The 21,089-nt window shown below is 43.5% G+C and overlaps 1 protein-coding gene across 1 annotated transcript in view; it reads left to right on the forward strand.

Moving 5' to 3' along the window:
- Nucleotides 1–21,089, forward strand: part of LOC124722682 (putative ammonium transporter 3) — a 234,576-nt gene that overhangs the window by 69,027 nt on the left and 144,460 nt on the right. Inside the window, exon 4 of the mRNA XM_047247825.1 lies at nucleotides 6,629–6,764. Within this exon, the coding sequence (XP_047103781.1) occupies nucleotides 6,629–6,764 (136 nt within the window). The remainder of the gene's footprint in view (nucleotides 1–6,628; nucleotides 6,765–21,089) is intronic.

The raw sequence follows: 21,089 nt of genomic DNA on the forward strand, positions 1-21,089 counted from the left end.
TTGGATTTTCTGCCAGGTTTCGAGACGAAGTTTCGTTGTGGAAACTGTTCTCAGCATCTCGCATGGAAGTCCGTGCTAAATTTCGAGCTTCTGTAAAAGATCACCAGTCTTGGGATTTTGCGTCTGTTTAAATTTGGCTTGTTTGTTTCGTTGTTTCTGCAACAGTGTTCTGACCCGTTTTGTGTACAAAGGAGGATCAGCTCCGTCGTTTGTTAATGTATTTGGTATAAATCTCTCAATTGCTGCCGATACTATTTCTTTGAATTCAAGCCACATCTGGCCTACGCTTATATTATTAATTTGGAATGAGTGGAGATTGTCACTCAGGAAGGCATCAAGTGAATTTTATCTGCTTTTTCGAATGGGTATATTTTTCGTTTATTTTTGGATTATTTGGGGGTTACAATATTCAATCTCCCTACGACAGCCCTGTGTTCACTAATCCCTGTATCAGTTTTGATGCACGTTATTAACTCAGGATTATTTGTTGCTAAGAGATCAAGAGTGTTTTCACAATCGTTTCCTATTCACTTGGGCTCATGAACTAACAGCTCGACATAATTTTCAGAGAATGCATTTAGCACAATTTCGGATGATGTTTTATGCGTACCTCCGGAATTAAACATGTATATAGAAGGTAAATTAAAGTCACCACCAACTATAATCGTATGAGTCGGGTACGTGTTTGAAATCAAACTTAAATTTTCTTTGAACCTTTCAGCAACTGTATCATCTGAATTGGGAGGCCGATAAAAAGATCCAATTATTATTTTGTTCCTTTTATTCTATTCATGATCATGGGTCAGATATAGTAGCAATCGGCACCAGAGTACAAAGGGCATCTAAAACAAATGGAAAGATATATGTGTTCAATAAACCTGACAAAGTAGTAGGAGTGTCATGTCTCAATGAGGAACGTGAAACTTTTAGCTCAGGACAGGAGCATATAGAGGAAATATGGCTCAAATTTAAAAGAATAGTTGACCAGGTACTCGATAGATATGAACCCAGTAGAACCGTTCATCGTGGTAGACACGCTCCATGGTATACAACAACTGTAAAGAAACTTCTAAAGAAACAAAGGCTACTGCTTAATAGGTATAAAACAAAGCATAGGGCTCTAGGTTAATGCTGAATGAAACGTCTTTGGATGTGAAGAGGGCAATGTGTGAGGAATTCCACGACTACCGTAGCGGAATATTATCAAATAGTCTTTCACAAAACTAAAAGAAAATTCTGGTCATATGTAAAGGCTGTTGCCGACACCAAACTTAATGCCCATTCACTCATATTCGAAGCAGGAACCGAGTGAGGTGGTGCAGTGGTTAGCACACTTGACTCGTATTTGGGAGGACGACGGTTCAAACCAGCGGCCGGCCATCCAGATTTAGGTTTTCCGTGATTTCCCGAAATCGCTCCACGAAAATGCCGGGATGATTCCTTTGAAAAGACACGGCCAATTTCTTTCTGTTCTTAATACTTAATACTATCTGAGCTTGTGCTCCGTCTCTAATGATCTAATGACCCGCTGTCGACGGAATCTTCCCTCTTTTTAAAAAAAGACAGGAACTGAAATTGAGAGTATCACAGCAATTGCTTAAACCTGTTTTCAGATTTTCATTTACAAAAGAAAACCCAGAAGTACTGCCCCAGTTTAATTCTCGTAACACTGAACAGATGAGTGAAGCAGATATTAACGCAGTGGCGTTGAGAAACAACTGAAATCGTTAAAGCTGAACAGTGCCCTAATGGCCCGATGGAATCCCTTTGAGATTGTATACCCAATTTTCAGCTGAGCTAGTCCATTTGTTAACTGTAATCTATCGTAGATCCCTCGAACAGAATACCGTGCCCACTAGTTGGAAGAAAGCACAGGTCACGACCGTCTGGAAGAAGGGTAGCAGAAGTAACGAAAACTACAGTCCAATATCCTTGGCATTCATTTGTTGTAGGATCTGAGAACATATCCTGAGCTCAAACATAATGAGTAATCTCGAACAGAATGACTTGCCCCATGTTAACCAGCACGGATCTCGAAAACATTGATCACGTCAAACCCAAGTCGCACTTTTCTCACAGGAGGTACTAAAAGTCATAGATCAAGGCAGACAAATAGATGTATTGTTTCTGAATTTCCGGAAAGCATCTGCCTCGGTACCATAGAAACGTATATTATCAAAAGTACTATAGTAGGAGTATCAAAAGAAATTTGTGACTGGAGTGAGGATTTCCTGGTAGGAAGGAAGTAGCAAATTATCTTGCATTGAGAGTCATCAACAGATGTAGAAGTAACTTGGGGTGTACACCAGGGAAATGTGTGTTGGGTCCCTTGCTGTTCATGTTGCATATTGTTGCCCTCATAGACAATATTAATATTAAGCTCAGACTTTTCGCAGATGATGCTGTTATCTGTAATGAAATACAGTCGGAAAGAAACTGCATAAATACTGAGTCAAATCTTTATAAGGTTTCAAAGGGATGTAATGATTGGCAACTTGGTTTACATTTGTAGAAATGTAAAATTTTGCACTTTTAAACGCGATAAAACGTACTGTCCTATGACTAAAACACTGAGACACAATTGGCATCTGTAAACTCATACAAATACCTTAGTGTACACTCTCTAGAGACATGAATTGCAACGATCACATAGGCTCAGTCCAGGGTAAAGCCGGTAGCAAACCACAGTTTATTGGTAGAAAACTAGGGAGATCAATCAGTCTACAAAAGAAGATTGCTTACAGATTACTCATGCGATCCATCCAAGAATATTGCCGAGTGTTTAGGACTCATACCAGATAGGACTCACACAAGATATTGAGCGTATACAGAAAAGAGCAGCACGAATGCTCACAGGTTTGGTCAGACCGGGAGGAGAGTATCACAAAAGTGTTGAAAGAACTGTTCTGGCATACTCTTGGAGATGGACGGGAATCATTCTGAGAAAGCCTACTCACAAAGTTTCAAGAACCGGCTTTGAATGATGACTCCAGGGATATAGTGTAACCCCCTACATATCGCTCCCATAGGGATCGTGAGGACAGGATCATATTAATCACATTCTTCCTGTTGTGTTCGCAGAAGAGCTAACACCGTGTTACGAGTGGAGGCCGAAATGCACGCGTTTTAGCTCACGCAGGCTGGCGTGAAGAGGGAAGAACTATACTGACGTGAGGTCTGGAACATGACAAGGAATGAGAATTCAGAAAGCGGACGTAATTAGTTTGATACTTAACTTTAATCCATTAATGATGAACGTCGCTCTTGACGGTACATTAGTCACAATATTATCTGTTCAGAACACCTTCTTGAAGATATTTCTTATAGTAACTGAATATGGCGCCTTGCTAGGTCGTAGCAAATGACGTAGCTGAAGGCTATGCTAACTGTCGTCTCTGCAAATGAGAGCGTATGTAGACAGTGAACCATCGCTAGCAAAGTCGGCTGTGCAACTGGGTCGAGTGCTAGGGAGTCTCTCTAGACTAGACCTCGCGTATGGCGGCGCTCGGTCTGCAATCACTGATAGTGGCGACACGCGGGTCCGATGTATACTAACGGACCGCGGCCGATTTAAAGGCTACCACATAGCAAGTGTGGTGTCTGGCGGTGACACCACACTTCCCTCGCTCCATACGCGAATAGAAGGGGAAAAAGCCCTAACAACTGGTACAATAGGACGTACCCTCTACCACGCACTCCACAGTGATTTGTGGATTAACAATGTCGATGTAAGATCTAGGAGACACACGTTCTAACTGCTTCGGTGGTGCATTACAGTCTTTCAGTTCGGATCAATTTGTGCGAGCTGGTTTTTCCACCAACACAAATGCGCATATTACTACCTACGTTTCCTCTAGCCCTTCCCTGCCGAAGGAACACACATAAGCTTACTCATGGAGATTCAGAAGAGAACTGAATCGTGGCAGTACCTGGACAACGCTTTGTCACGTACGCGTGCTATCTGAACGACTTAAAAGTTTTTCATACAATGAAAGCACTTTGATAAAATAGATAAAGTGGTCTAATACGAGAAAGAAACGATGAATGATTGTGCAGATTATAGATGTATTTATTTAAACAATCATCTTTTTTGCTTGGGTTCAGTGAACCACTGAATACAGCAAATATGAGGTCTGAGGTATCCTGTCACGGTCCAAGCGGCTGCCCCCGTTGGAGGTTCGAGTCCTCCCTCGGGCATGGGTGTGTGTGTCGTCCTTAGCGTAAGTTATTTTAAGTTAGATTAAGTAGTGTGTAAGCTTAGGGAGCGATGACCTAAGCAGTTTGGTCCCATAAGACCTTATCACAAATTTCCAATACATAGGATGTGCGGCCATTGCTTCGTAGTTTTCATTAATGTACTCAGAAGACCTCTCCTGAAGTCTCCTCTCCTGGTGTGAGTACAAAAACTCTTCTTCAACAGGCTGTGTAATTTTAGATGGTAGACAGAAACAACGTTTTGCACCACTTGGTTAGGAATAGTCTACTGTAGTAAACTTACAAGAAAGAAATGTGCCATAATAGACTGACGGAAAAAATCGAAACACCAAGAAAGAGTTGCGCGACAAAGCGAAAGCTGGATGCGTATTTCTGTATCTGAAAGACAATGTCTATTCGAATTTCACCCCAGTGGCATAAGAGTGGCGCTAGGAGCACCACTATGAGAGTGCAAACCAAGTTCGCTTTAAATATACGCTGTAAAGGTCGTGAGCGTTAGTTACCTTTGAAATTGGACTTGGTGAGCTGATGTTGGTCAAGAATGCCCTTAAAGCCACAAAGACGACATTATAAACACCTCACTGAGTTTGAACGAGGTTGTGTAATAGGGCTACGAGAAGCTGAATGGTCCCTCTGTGGTACTGCAGAAAGACTTGGCAGGGATTTAGCCACTGTACATAATTGCTGGCAGCGGTGGACACCAGAGTGTACGATCGCAAGAAGACCGGGCTCCGGACGACCACGTGACACTACCGAGAACGAAGACCATCGTGTTCGGTGTATGGCTCTGGCATGTCGATCTGCGTCTGCAGCAACAATTTTTTCCGTAGTTGGCACCACGGTGACACAACGAACTCTTAGGAATCGGTTACTTCAATGACAGTTCCGAGCCAGACGCCCTGTAGTGTGCATTACACTGATCACAAACCACCGACATTTGAGAATTCAGTAGTGTAAGTGAGAGCTCATTGAAGGGCAGGGTGGGGGTCTGTTATGCCTCGTTGCCAGTGACGGGCTTGTGTTGGTTAGGAGGAGGCTAGTTGAGGGTCTGTAACCAACCTGTCTGTGTGCTAGACACATTGGGCCCATACATGAAGTTATAGTCTGGAGTACGATTTCGTATGACAGCAGGGGCACTCTCGCAGTTATGTTACGCACCCCGACCGCAAACTTGTACGTCAGTCTGGTGATTCCATCTGTTGTGCTGCCATTCATGAACAGCAGTCTAGGGGGTGTTTTCCAACAGGATAACGCTTGCCCACATACCGCTGTTATAACCCAACGCGCTCTACAGACTGTCAACACGTTACCTTGGCCTCCTCGATCACCAGATCTGTCGCCAATCGCTCACATATGGAACATCATCGAACAACAACTCCAGCGTAATCCACAAACAGCATTAATCATCTCTTTATTGACCGACCAAGTGCAACAGGCATTGAACTCCACCCCATAAACTGATATCTGGCACCTGTACAACACAATGCATGCACGTTCACATGCTTGCATTCAACATTCTGGCTGTTACACCAGTTGTTAGTGTACCAGCTCTTCGCATTTGCAATTGCTTATCTCGCGTTTACATGAACCTGTGATCTTGCAATGTTAATCATTTAAACATGTTATCTATACATGTATTACTGAAATTTTACTACTACTACTACTACTACTACTACTACTACTACGTGATCAGGCCCAGTGGATCGCACGCATCTACAAGTTTCCTCCTCCACTGTATTCTGTCCATTGCTGCTATCCGCCATCCGTTCACATCTATTGACACTTGGTTTAAATCTTCATGGAGTCCATCCCTCCAACGCTTCTTGGGTCTCCCTGGCAGTCCCTTTCCTGTAGGTGTGAAATCCAGGAGCTTCCGAGGCCATCTGTGATCCTCCATCTGGGCCACATGGCCGGCCCACTGCATTCGTTTGGCTTTGACAGTTCTTGCTATGCTGGGCTGCTGGTATAGTTCCTCAAGCTCTTGGATGTATCTGATCCTCCATTCCCCTGTATCTGCATCCAGAACCGGACCGTATATCTTCCGAAGCACTTGTCTCTCAAAAACAAGGAGCTTATGGAAGTCCTGTTTCCGGATACTCCATGTCTCACAGCCATATAGAACAACAGGCTGGATCAGGGTTTTGTACAGTCGAATCTTGAACTGTCTGGAGAGATATTTGGACTGAAGCAGTTGTGCTAGGCTGTGGTAAGATCGGTTTCCCGCTTGTATTCTGGCATTGATCTCTGCTTCACTACCCTACATTAACTATATTCTAATGTACCGATTTATTTCTCGTCATTTTATTTTCGTGTATCTCGTTGTGTTTTTGTGAGTAAAACTAGCACTAGCGAAATCAATGAACGTGAAACAGGAAACAATTGTCGGTTACCAGTTGCGCTACTATGTGTGTAGCTCTGGTGGGTGCGGTGATGCTGGGCCCCCGGCAGGGCCGCTACAGCGGTGGCAGGCTGCCCATGGGCTCTCCCGTCAACGCCGTCATGGGGCTCTTCGTGCTCTGGTGGGGCTGGCTCGCCTTCAATTCTGGCAGGTTAGTATTCAGAAGTGAGCTGTGTCTCCTCATGAGTAATACGTTAATATATGCGAAACTCGTTACATGCACACGAAATGTCTTAAATGAATCACGTGATTTTTTATCCTTGGGTATATCATCCCCTAAAACTCTAGACGCCAAGAGAGGCTATAAAAGAGCAAATACCATTTCCAAACTTAAACAAGCTCATCAAGCCAGACTTTTTACATGTAACCGGATAATGACAGGGCCGTGACCTCATCACACCGCTGCCCAACATGACTGAGTCACGCTGGTATGTGTCACAGAGCTTCTACTATTCTCTTTGTTTACCAATAAGACCCATACCTTTTCTCTTTTTAGTCATTCTTCCTTTCTATTAAAGTTTTTGTGCTTTGAAAATATTATAGCCTCTCTGTACATACACTACTGGCCATTAAAATTGCTACACCAACAGGAAATGCAGATGATAAACGGGTATTCATTGGACAAATATATTATACTAGAACTGACATGTGATTACATTTTCACTCAATTTGGGTGCATAGATCCTGAGAAATCAGTACCCAGAACAACAACCTCTGACCGTAATAACGGCCTTGATACGCCTGGGCATTGAGTCAAACAGAGCTTGGATGGCGTGTACAGGTACAGCTGCCCATGCAGCTTCAACACGATACCACAGTTCATCAATAGTAGTGACTAGCGTATTGAGACGAGCCAATTGCTCGGCCACCATTGAGCAGTCGTTTTCAATTGGTGAGACATCTGGAGAATGTGCTGGCCAGGGCAGCAGTCGAACATTTTCTGTATCCAGAAAGGCCTGTACAGGACCTGCAACATGCGGTCGTGCTTTATCCTGCTGAAATGTAGGGTTTCGCAGGGATCGAATGAAGGGTAGAGCCACGGGTCGTAACACATCTGAAATGTAACGTCCACTGTTCAGAGTGCCCTCAATGCGACCAAGAGGTAACCAATGGCACCCCATACCATCACGCCGGGTGATACGCCAATATGGCAATGACGAATTCACGCTTCCAATTTGTGTTCACCGCGATGTCGCCAAACACGGATGCGACCATTATGATACGGGGTTCATCCGAAAAAATTACGTTTTGCCATTCGTGCACCCAGATTCGTCGTTGAGTACACCATCTCAGGCGCTCCTGTCTGTGATGCAGCGTCAAGGGTAACCGAAGCCATGGTCTCCATGCTGCTGCAAACGTCGTCGAACTGTTCGTGCAGATGGTTATTGTCTTGCAAACGTCCCCATCTGTTGACTCAGGGATTGAGACGTGGCAGCACGATCCGTTACAGTCATGCGGATAAGATTCCGGTCATTTCAACTGCAAGTGATACGAGGCCGTTGGGATCCGGCACGGCGTTCCGTTTTACCCTCCTGAACCCACCGATTCCATATTCTGCTAACAGTCATTGGATCTCGACCAACGAGCAACAGTGTCGCGATAGAATAAACCACAATCCCAATGGGCTACAATCAGACCTATATCAAAGTCGGAAACGTGTTGGTACGCATTTCTCCTCCTTACACGAGGCATCACAACAACGTTTCACCAGGCAACGCCGGTCAACTGCTGTTTGTGTATGAGAAATTGGTTGGAAACTTTCCTCATGTCAGCACGTTGTAGGTGTCGCCACCGGCCCCAACCTTGTGTGAATGCTCTGAAAATCTAATCTTTTGCATATCACAGAATCTTCTTCCTGTCGTTAAATTTCGCGTCTGTAGCACGTCTTCTTCGTGGTGTAGCAATTTTAATGGCCAGTAGTGTAGTAAAATATTATTTATTTGACCTTAATAAAACTATAGCACAGGAGAACCAATTTTTTTTACTCCCTCGGCCCAGTAAATACTCTGCTATTGTCGATTTATCCGTGTTTCCCATACCACAATTGCTGTGTCTACGCGGTGGACTTGTACCCCCTGCTGGGGCGTGCACCGTTACATATGGACAGTTTGGCTTGCTGAGCTTAGCTTTGACATTACTAGCTGAATTATTATAGCGTGTGATAATGTCTACAGCATTAGGATAGCAAACGTTAAGCCGGTCGGTGTGGCCGAGCGGTTCTAGGCGCTTCAGTCTGGAACTGCGCGACCGCTACGGTCGCAGGTTCGAATCCTGCCTTGAGCATGGATGTGTGTGATGTCCTTAGGTTAATTAGGTTTAAGTAGTTCTGATTTCTAGGGGACTGATGACCTCAGATGTTAAGTCCCATAGTGCTCAGAGCCAGCAAACGTTAATCACAGGAACATGCCTTAGACGGTTGTCTGTTCCCCCCTTATAACAAATATCAACAAGGCTGCATATACGTGACTGAGTCTACAGAGAGATGGTGTGTAAGAAGGCCAAGCAGTGACCTCAGTTGAATGACCGGGGAAGTCTAACGATACTTTCACGACAGTTTTCAGGGGTCATATCACGAATTCTATTGATGACATAAATATGGGGGCCAAGTGTTTTGGACAGACTTGGCATAGCGATCATTTGTATACTCTCGAACGAACGGGCCTGCTGTAGCTCTGCTACAGTACAGAGTCGAAATCTAAACATTACACACTTCCTCCAGTCCAGGCAATTTGAGAAAATCTGTTGTTTCCATTGCATTAGGTGTGGTCAACGGTGGGCCATTGTCGACTTAGGAAAGTACCATTACCTCTTGGGTGACTCCTGAAAAACCCGAAAAACCATGATTTATGTGTACGAAAAGTACCAGTTGTGGGGATCGCCACTTCTGTGATTTCTATTCGTGGCAGATCGTCAAAATGCTTATCATTTGTTCTTAAGATGATATTCTAGGGTAACTTCGAATTTTTTTTCGATATCATTATCCGTTACCGAGAATCAGAGGTTCGAAGCTACCATGCTAATGCAGAAAACCTCAAAAACCGGTTTTATCCGTTTTGCACCGTGGGTCGCAATTATCTAAATAACTAACAATAGCAAATGGCTCAAATTTTAACTGTACCATCCTTCGACATTCACCCAGAAACATCATTTCCGTGTTTTCGAATATTTGTATCCATTGTCAACATTCATAACGGGAATCATGATTTTTGGGTACCAGTTGCGGGAATGGTCACTTCTGTAATTTCTGTTCATGACAAATCGTCGAAATTTGTATCGTATGTTCTCAAGATGGTGTCATCAGGGAATCTTCAAACTTTTGTCGATATTATTATCTGTTACCGAGACCCAGAGGTTCAAGTTACCGTACTTATGTATGTAAAACACCCAGTGTGAGGCGTGATTGTAGTTTTCACTGACGTAGTGAAAACGTGGCGAGGGTGCTAGAGGCATGGCAGTGATTCAGAGGTCACCAAACTATGTTTTTAGTGAGAAATGTTTCACCAAAAAAACTTTATGATGCACTGTTTCTGTGTAATTGACACATCACGGTATACAAATGCGATATGTCCAAAGTGGAACTGCAGTGTCAAAGCCGGCCGCTATGACCAAGCGGTTCTACGCACTTCAGCCCGGAACCGCGCGACTGCTAAGGTCGGAGGTTCGAAACCTGCCTCGGCCATGGTTAGTTAGGTTTAAGTAGTTTTAAGTTCTAAGGGACTGATGACCTCAGATGTTAAGTCCCATAGTGCTCAGAGCCATTTGAACCATTTGCAGTGTCAAAAAAAAGGGGGGGAGGGCTTCAAAGGGTCTTAACGTGCCTGAAAAGAACTTAAAATGACAGCTGAAAATAGAGTAAAGCTGTAAAGTCTGAAAACTCATTAAAATAATTATAATAACTTTTTTATTATTTTAAGATACAAATCATAAGCCGTGCGTTTTCAGTGATTTACGATCGGTGGACAAAGCATCCAGAAAAAATCTAAGGGAGATAAATGTATCGAAGTATGTAAGTACATAAATAAACAGTCAAAGCTTTACTGACCTATATAATTTGTTTTATACAAGCAGAAAACCTACGTTTATAGCATTTGTAGACTCAGAGAATGGTTTTGAGAGTGTTTACTGTAATACTCCCTTCGAAGTTGTGAAGGTAGTAGGGGTAAAATACAGCTACCGAAAGTCTATTTGTAACTTGTACAGAAACCACACGGCAGTTATAAGAGTAGAGGGATATGAAAAGGAAGCAGTGGTTGAGAAGGGAGTGAGACATGTTTGTAGCCTATCCCCGGTGTTAGTCAGTCTGCACACTGAACAAGCGGTAGAGCAAACCAATTAAAGTTTGGCGGCCGGCTGCCCTTGGGCTCTCACGTCAACACCGCTTTCAGACTTAAGCAAGATCATCAAGCCAAGCCTTGTACATATAACAGCACAACTGGTGGGTTGCGACGTCATCAGACCGCTGCCCAACGTCACTGACTCACACTGACGTGTTTCACAGAGCTTCTACTGTTCTCTTTGTTTACTAACAAGACCGATAACATTTTTAATTTTAATCAATCTTCCTTTCTGTTAAAGTTTTTGTGCTTTTAAATTTTTATGGCCCCTTCGTACATCTTAACATATTAATTATTAGACCTAAATAAAACTATAGTATCGGAGAACTAAATTTTGTAGCTCCCTGGACCCAGTACATGATCTACTACTATCGATTTACCAGTGTTTCCCAGAGCACAACTGTTCCTGTGTCCTCTAAGCCGGTTTTTAATGTTTCTTTCAGAAGTTCAAGTACACGTGACCACATATGCAATGGGCTTCGTACATCCCTGGTGTGGTGTGCACGGTTACATATGGACAGGAATTAAAGTCCAGGGAAAGAAATAAGAACTTTGTGGTTTTCCAATGGCAGTATAATTCTGTCAGAGACAGCAAAGGACCTGGAAGAGCAGTTAAACGGAATGGGCAGTGTCTTGAAAGGAGGATATAAGATGAACATCAACAAAAGCAAAACAAGTATAATGGAATGCAGTCGAATTAAATCAGGTGATGCTGAGGAAATTAGATTAGGAAACGAGGCGCTTAAAGTAATAGACGAGTTTTGCTATTTGGGAAGCAAAATAACTGATGGTGCTAGAAGTAGGGAGGTTATAAAATCGCGAGAAAAACATTTATAAAAAATAGAATTTGTTGTTAACATCGAATACAGATTTAAGTGTTAGGAAATTTTTTCTGAAAGTATTTGTATGGAGTGTAGCCATGTATGGAGTGAAACATGGGCGATAAACAGTTTAGACAAGAGGAGAATAGAAGATTTTGAAATGTGGTGCTACAGAAAAATGCTGGAGTTTAAACGGGTAGATCACTGAACTGAGGAGGTACTGAACAGAACTGGGAAGAAAAAATGTATGTTGCAGTACTTATTCGGAGATGAAGGGGCTTTCAGGACGTAGAGTAGCATGGGGTGTTGCATCAAACCAGTCTTCGGACTGAAAATCACAATAACATAAGCAGCACACACTGCTGTACCAGGTTAAAGTAGGAAACCAGCTGAAAAATGCTCATATTTACTTCATTTTACAACCCTCCGGTATTAGCAAAACCCTGGAAAACGTTTGCATGGAAGAGCACATGGCTACCTGCCATGATCAGAACAATTTCGTTTCAAATGACTCTAGCCAGCTTTAGCTCAGGTGATCACAACGCATTGCCCCTTGAGCCTGTAACCTACAGTGGACGTTTTTGCACTCATACTGGCAATCATAAGGTTATTCAGTATCGTAATTTGGCTTTCAGTGTGAAATATTTTCGATGAACTGTGTGTACACCACACAGTAAAGACAGCGTTGTAACCGGTGCTCGCACACCGTATGACGTGGGGAATATTAAGTATGTAATCTACGATTGCGGGCGAAATTTAGGAGGTCGGGGCATAAATGGCTACAAAACGGAGCATAAATGGAAAAGTTTAACACTTCTGACACTTTATTCCCTTTGGATATAATAGACGGGTGAAAGAAGTGGAGGAAACTCAAACATTTGTGCAACATATGGGATAAGTGCTAGGGAAGAAATTGGATCAGAAAATAGTTTATCGGTTCATGTAAGATCGTTTTAAAATGGATTATTTGCCACATTTAGGAATTCCAACAGCTGTATCTCTGTCACGCTAGAGAAAAAACGTTGGTCTCCCAGGAGCCTGGAATCTTGAACCAACGCAGCCTCGGCTTTGCAGTGAGATGATGGTTCCATAGACCTAACGAGCAACTGCGTCATTCAGTGCTCCCTTATTCTGCTAGTGATCGCTAAGACAGATAATTCGCAATGAAATGATGAAATTAATTCTAGTGTCTGCATGGAATGGCCCTCCTGGTCTAGAAAAATACATTTGACATTTGGATGCCACACCTTAAGTGCAAAGCGTTCAGAATATTTAATTAAAGTACCGGGGAAAAAAATGGTTCAAATGGCTCTGAGCACTATGGGAGTTAACTTCTTTGATCATCAGTCCCCTAGAACTTAGGACTACTTAAACCTAACTAACCTAAGGACATCACACACATCTATGCCCGAGGCAGGATTCGAACCTGCGACCGTAGCGGTCGCGCGGTTAAGGACTGTAGCGCCTAGAACCGCTTGGCCACTCCAGCCGGCGTACCGGGGAAAGTTCAGTTGAATTTAGAAGAATAATTCTGTGTCACTCCAGGAAGTAACTCAATTATCAGAAGGTTGCGATTTCCACGCCTGATGTCATTCTTAAGTCGGCTATCAATTCAGGAGTAATGTTTGCATTTCGAAGACGCGGTAGAAACAGTCACCAGATTGTGCATACCGGGTGGAGTCATTCCAGATGTGGATAGGGTCCTCCTGGATGGCATGAAGAGCACAGGGTGCAGCCAACTGCAGATGGTTGCTCACGTCGGTACCAATGATGTGGCCGGCCGGAGTGGCCGAGAGGTTCTAGGGGCTTCAGTCTGGAACCGCGCGACCGCTACGGTCGCAGGTTCGAATCTTGCCTCGGGCATGGATGTGTGTGATGTACTTTGGTTAGTTAGGTTTAAATAATTCTAAGTTCTAGGGGACTGATGACCTCAGCTGTTAAGTCCCACAGTGTTCAGAGCCATTTGAACCATTTGAACCGATGACGTGCGTCACTTTGGATCAGAAGAGATTATCTCTGGTTTCGAGCGGCTAACAGAAGTGGTAAAGGCTGCCAGTCTTGCTTGCAAGATGAAAGCAGAGCTGACCATTTGCAGCATAGTCGACAGGACCGATTACGGACCTCTGGCACAAAGCCGAGTGGAGGCTCTGAATCAGAGGTTCAGACTGTTCTGCTACCGTGTAGTCTGCAGATTCCTCGACTTGCGCCAAAGGGTGGTTGGGTTTTGGGTTCCGTTGAATAGGTCAGGTGTCCACTATACGCAGGAGGCGGCTACGCGGGTATCAGGGGCTGTGTGGCGTGGACTGGGCGGTTTTTTAAGTTAGAAGGTCTCCGGGAAACACCAGAAGGGCTTCAGTCACAAAGGATGCAGGCTGAACACAGGAAGAACGTAGATACAGGAACCATTGGTATAACAATTGTAAATTGTCGTAGCAGTGTTGGGAAAGTACCAGAGCTCAAACCGCTAATAGAAAGCACTGATGCTCAAATCGTTATAGGTGCTGAAAGCTGATAATTTCGGATATAAGCTCATCCGAAATTTTTCCGAAGAACCCAACGGTGTTCCGAAAGGATAGGCTAAACACGGTTGGCGGTGGCGTGTTTGTTGCTGTCAGAAGTAGTTTATCTTGTCGCGAAATTTAAGTAGATACTTCCTGTGAATTAGTATGGGCAGAGGTCATTGTTGGCAACCATAATAAAACAATAATTTGATCCTTTTACCGACGTCCTAATTCAGATGATACAGTTGCTGAAAGGTTCAAGGAAAATTTAAGTTTGATTTCAAACACGTACCCAACTCATACGATAATAGTTGGTGGTGACTTTAATTCACCCTCGACATGTTGGCGAAAATACATGTTTAATACCGGAGGTACGCATAAAATATCATCCGAAATTGTGCTAAATGCATTCTCCGAAAATTATTTCGAGCAGTTAGTTCATGAGCCCACGCGAATAGTAAACGGTTGTGAAAACACACTTGACGTCTTAGCAACAAATAATCCTGAGTTAATAACGATCATCAAAACCGATTCAGGGATTAGTGAACACAGAGTTGTCGTAGCGAGAATGAATATTGTAATCCCTAAAACCTCGAAAAATAAGAGAAAAATAAACCTATTCAAAAAAGCAGATAAAAAATCACTTGACGGATTCCTAAGAGACAATCTCCACTCATTCCAAATTAATAATGTAAGTATAGACCAGATGTGGCTTAGATTCAAAGCAATAGTATCAGCAGCAATTGAGAGATTTATACCAAATAAATTACCAAACGACGGAACTGATCCTCCTTGGTACACAAAACGGGTCATAACACTGTTGCAGAAACAACGAAACAAACAAACCAAATTTAAACAGACGCAAAATCCCCAAGATTGACGATCTATTACAGAAGCTCGAAATTTAGCGCGTATTTCAATGCGAGATGCTTTTAACAGTTTCAACAGCAAAACTTTGTCCCGAAACCTAGCAGAAAATCCAAAGAGATTCTGGTCGTATGTGAAGTATGTTTGCGGCAAGAAACAATCCATGCCTTCTCTGCGCGATAGCAATGGAGATACTATCGAAGACAGTACTGCCAAAGCAGAGTTACTAAACACAGCCTTCCGATATGCCTTCACAAAAGAAGACGAAGTAAATATTCCAGAATTCGAATCGAGAAGAGCTGCCAATATGAGTAACGTAGAAGTAAATATCCTCGGAGTAGTGAAGCGACTTAAATAACTTAATAAAAGCAAGTCTTCTGGACCAGACTGTATACCAATTAGGTTCCTTCCAGAGTATGCTGACGCATTAGCCCCATACTTAACACCCGTTCGCTCCACGAAAGATCCGTAGCGAATAACTGGAAAGTGCACAGGTCACACCAATGTTCAAGAAAGGTAGTAGGAGTAATCCACTAAATTACAGGCCCATATCGTTAACGTCGATGTGCAGCAGGATTTTAGAACATATATTGTGTTCGAACATTACGAATTACGTCGAAGAAAACGGTCTATTGACACACAGTCAACATGGGTTTAGAGAACATCGTTCCTGTGAAACACAGCTAGCTCTTTATTCATATGGAGTGTTGAGTGCTATTGGCAAGGGATTTCAGATCGATTCCGTACTTCTGGATTTCCGGAAGGCTTTTGACACTGTACCACACAAGCGGCTCATAGTGAAATTTCGTGCTGTGGAATATCGTCTCAGTTATGTGACTGGATTTTTGATTTCCTGTCAGGGAGGTCACAGTTCGTAGTAACTGACGGAAAGTCATCGAGTAAAACAGAAGAGATTCAGGCGTTCCCCAAGGTAGTGTTATAGGCCCTTTGCTGTTCCTTATCCATGTAAACAATTTGGGAGACAATCTGAGCAGCCGCCTTCGGTTGTTTGCAGATGATGCTGTCGTTTATCGACTAATAAAGTGATCAGAAGATCAAAACAAATTGCAAAACGATTTAGAAAAGATATCTGAATGATGAGAAAAGTGGCAGTTGACCCTAAATAACGAAAAGCGTGAGGCCATCCACATGAGTGCTAAAACGAACTCGTTAAACTTCGGTTACACGATGAGTCAGTCTAATCTAAAAGCCGTAAATTCAAGTAAATACCTAGGTATTACAATTACGAACAACTTAAATTGGAAGGAACACACAGAAAATGTTGTGGGAAAGGCTAACCAAAGACTGCGTTTTATTGGCAGGACACTTAGGAAATGTAACAGACCTACTAAGGAGACACCCTACACTACACTTGTCCGTCCTCTTTTAGAATACTGCTGCGCGGTGTGGGATCCTTACCAGATAGGACTGACGGAGTACATCGAAAAAGTTCAAAGAAGGGCAGCACGTTTTGTATTATCGCGAAATATGGGAGACAGTGTCACAGAAATGATACAGGATTTGGGTAGGACATCATTAAATGGAAAGCGTTTTTCGTTGCGACGGAATCTTCTCACGAAATTCCTATCACCAACTTCCTTCTCCGAATGCGAAAATATTTTGTTGACACCGACCTTCATACGGAGGAACGATCACCATGATAAAAATAAGGAAAATTAGAGCTCGTACGGGAAGATATAGGTGTTCATTCTTTCCGCGCGCTATACGAGACAGGAATAATAGAGAAATGTGAAGGTGGTTTGATGAACCCTCTGCCAGGCACTTGTACGTGATTTGCAGAGCATCCATGTAGATGTAGATGTGGACGTAGATGCATCGGCGGAGCAGTCACTTGTGCTGAGGTGACTCGTGTGAAAAGGTTTCCGACGTGATTACGGCGGCGCGGCGGGAATTAACAGACTTTGAACGCGGAATGGTAGTTGGAGCTAAATGAATGGTACAGTCTGTTTCCGATATTGCTAGGGAATTCAATATTCTGAGGTCCATAGTGTGAAGAGAGTGCCGAGAGTAGGAAATTGCGGGCATTACCCATCACGCAGTTCCCAACGGCCTTCACTTAACGACCCGGAGGAGTGATGTTTGCTTAGAGGAGTCACTGCTAACAGACAAACAACACTGCGCGAAATAGCCGTAGAAATCAATGCGGGACATACGACGAACGTATCAGTTAGGACAGAGCGGCAAAACTTGGCGTCATTGGGTTATGACAGCAGACGACCGACGCTAACAGCAGGACATCATCTGCAGCGCCTCTCCTAGGCTCGTGACCGTAGCGGTTGGACTCGTATAGACTACTGTATAACCGTGGCCTCGTCAGATGAGTTCGGATATCAGTCGGTAAGCGCTGTTGGTAGGCTCCGAGTGTCGTGCAGACGCCACAAAGCCATGGACTCAAGTTGTCAACACGGCATTGTGCAGGCTGGTGGTGGCTCCATAATGGTGTGGGCTGTGTTTACATGGAATGGACTAGGCCTGGTGCAACTAAATCGATAATTCATTGGGATGGTTATGTTCCGCTACTTGGAGACCATTTACAGCCATTCACAGGCTTCATGTTCCTAAGCATGATGGAATTATTGTGGATGACAATGCGCTTTGTCACTGGACCACAATAGTTCGCGCATGGTTTGAAGAACGTTCTGGACAGTTCGAGCGAATGATTTGACAACCCAGTTCGTCAAACATAAATGCCATCGAAAATTTATGGGATATAATCGAGAGGTCAGCTTGGGCACAAAATTTTGCACTGGTAACACTTTCGCAATTATGAACGGATTCAGGGGCAGCATGGCTCATTATTTCTACAGGTAACTTCCAACGACTAAACGACTTGTTGAGTCCGTGCCACGTCGATTTGCTGCACTACGCCGGGCAAAAAGAGCTCTGACACGGTATTTCGAGGTATCCAATGATTTTTGTCGCCTCAGTGTATACTCATATAACAAAACATCAACTTGCATTCAGGATCGTACTTCATGAGGAATGCACACGGGATTGTTGGAGGAAGGGAAAGGGGGGGGGGGGAGTATGGTGTTTGCATAGTAATATGATCACCTATTGTTCTTGGTTATCGCCCGAACAGTGATGAACTTGTCAGGCTTGTGCCACGTTGTCGTTTCACTCCGATCGCAAATTATTCTTCGGTCAATGTAACAATTTTTCCCTTCTTTTTTTATTAATTCAAATTTGGATGGCCGCGCGGGATTAGCCGAGCGGTCTTAGGCGCTTCAGCCATGGACTGTGTGGCTCGTCCCGGCGGAGGCTCGAGTCCTCCCTCAGGCATGGGTGTTTGTGTTTGTCCTTAGGATAATTTAGGATAAGTAGTGTGTAAGCTTAGGGACTGATGACCTTAGGGGTTAAGTCCCATAAGATTTCACACACATTTCAACATTTGAACAAATTTGGATGTCAAATGAGTGATACGCTCAATTTCAGATATCAAGCTACCCCATTTTAAAATAAATCTGAATACTCTAAGTAGTTAGTTGATGTGCAATACTGAGTTGATATGCAGTACTGAGCTGAAGAATGCCACCGAGTCGTGGCGAGCCCTCAGACAAGGGGCCACTAGTCAGCCAGGGGCGGGAGAGGTGTTCCCATGGGACAGCTTAACCCTCGCTACAGTGCAGAGCAACGCCCTGAACTGGCCGATCACAACGGCAGGAGGTCGCCGGGCCACTGCTATTGTGCGTCAGCGCTGTTGTGGCACGACGCGCTGGCTTTTCGGAAACATTGCAGAGGCAGCTGGCGGACAGGTGTTGTTGAATAGCACTTATCAGGTGCACAAATGAGATAGCTGAGTGTAAGCGGGTTCAGTTAAGATGGTGCTTGCTGGCAGCATGCTGGACACTGGTCGGGAAAGAATGATGTGAGGGTGATTGGAGAGAGAGCTAAGACCTTGTTTGGCTCTTGAGAATTTTAAACTTGTGGAATGTTGGCCGCACTTTGTAAAAAACTGGTGTGTGACAGTTTGTCACCAGGCTACGGAGTCTGTTGACCCAAGATCTGAAGAAAGTAGTGGGCAGAACGACCATTGGCCGGTGCTTGGAAAAGTAACTTGAGTTGGGGGACAGACACCAATTTCCGAAACAGGCAAGACGAATGCTGCGCTCAGGGGTAGCGCCACATTGTTTCTCTAGAGTAGGAAATTGTCGCCAAATCCTCAAGGCTTTGCGAACATCGAAAAACAAGAGATCGGATAGTTCTCCCATTGGGAGAACCAATAACAATTTTTTTGATTCGAACATGAGTAGGTTTTGGCAGTTTTTTCATGCAGAACTGGGTCAGACACTCGGACTTTAGACTATCAATCAGCTGATAAACACACACGTACTTACGCGATAGTCGTGGACGTGGACGCTACGCTATGAAGTACAGACACAGCTAGAGAGACACATTCGGAGGCTGCAGTCTTCAGATGGAGCTCACGTCCATCAACTAACACGCATCCATGAGATGCGCGGTGGCAAAAGTTGTCCATGTTGCCGGCCTAGGTGGCCGAGCGGTTCTAGGCGCTACAATCTGGAACCGCGCGACCGCTACGGTCGCAGGTTCGAATCCTGCCTCGGGCATGGATGTGTGTGTTGTCCTTAGGTTAGTTAGGTTTAAGTAGTTCTAGGTTCTAGGGTACTGATGACCTCAGAAGTTAAATCCCATAGTGCTCAGAGCCATTTGAACCTGTCCATGTTGCAGTGGAGAAGAAACTTCGTAAGAATTTCCTGTAATGACGAAAGGGAGAGGAGGGCAGTTACGAAAATATAGGTACAATCCTATAAATTAATAGGACCTGATTTCAGAATTGCACTAAGTGTTCGGTCCTTACTAATGAATCTGACCCTTTGGGAATTTGCATGTGGTATTATTTCATCCAATGGCAGATCAAAGCAGTCATCATGTCCTCAGCTCATTTGCTCTATTTGATGAGGTACGAATTATTAATCTGGTTCTTTCCTTTAGTCAACCCTTCCAGGCTTGTTGTATTAGAGTCTGTTTAAAGATTTTATGTTTTGATTGTCTTTTATCTTCGATTTTTGAAAATTAATAATGTGCTTCTATCAAATCGTGTTCGTTCTTGCTTGCATTTATGATTATAATAATATTCGTCAACTTGAGTCATTCTTTAATTTCAATAGCTAAATGCACGTTATAATTTCTTATCATTACTGAGTTTTGTAAGGACCACACCCTGGACTCATTTGTTAGGGTCAATAATTTTCTAACGTTTCTGTTGTGCAACAGCTTTTCATTTCACATTTCAGTCTTCGGGGAGTGACGCATTTTGATAGGGTTCGATCAGAGCAGAGCTAACTGGCAGCGGAATAAAAAAGCTGCGAGTTCGGGGACAGTCTCCATCGAGATAGGAGTCTGTTGCGGAAGTTACTGAAAATCGTCTAAAGAAAGGTGTAATCATAGGGCATATTGCTGTGATTAACAGACGGAATTATCAGTTATCACTTAAAGTCGGGCAGGAACCCTGGGACCATTTTGTGTATATTGACCAAGTGCTTTCTCACCACCTTATTCCGTCGCTAATAACAACAGTCAATATGTTGTCAAAAATCTATTTGCTAGTGCGTTCGGGCATAGCTCATCATCAGAATATCATATAAAAGGACTTAATACACAGAACTGTGTCACGTGATATCAGTCTCAACACTGATGCTCAACTAAGATTGAAATCACTTGACACAACACTGTTTTGCGAATAAAATTGTCTAGAGCGCTTAATATACTTCTTTATTTATGCTTCTTTTCGGCCACTGCCATCATCAGCTCAAAAATTATGCATGAAGTTCTTTTATACACTCCTGGAAATTGAAATAAGAACACCGTGAATTCATTGTCCCAGGAAGGGGAAACTTTATTGACACATTCCTGGGGTCAGATACATCACATGATCACACTGACAGAACCACAGGCACATAGACACAGG

Source organism: Schistocerca piceifrons, chromosome X, assembly GCF_021461385.2.
Source record: "Schistocerca piceifrons isolate TAMUIC-IGC-003096 chromosome X, iqSchPice1.1, whole genome shotgun sequence".
NCBI lineage: Eukaryota > Metazoa > Arthropoda > Insecta > Orthoptera > Acrididae > Schistocerca > Schistocerca piceifrons.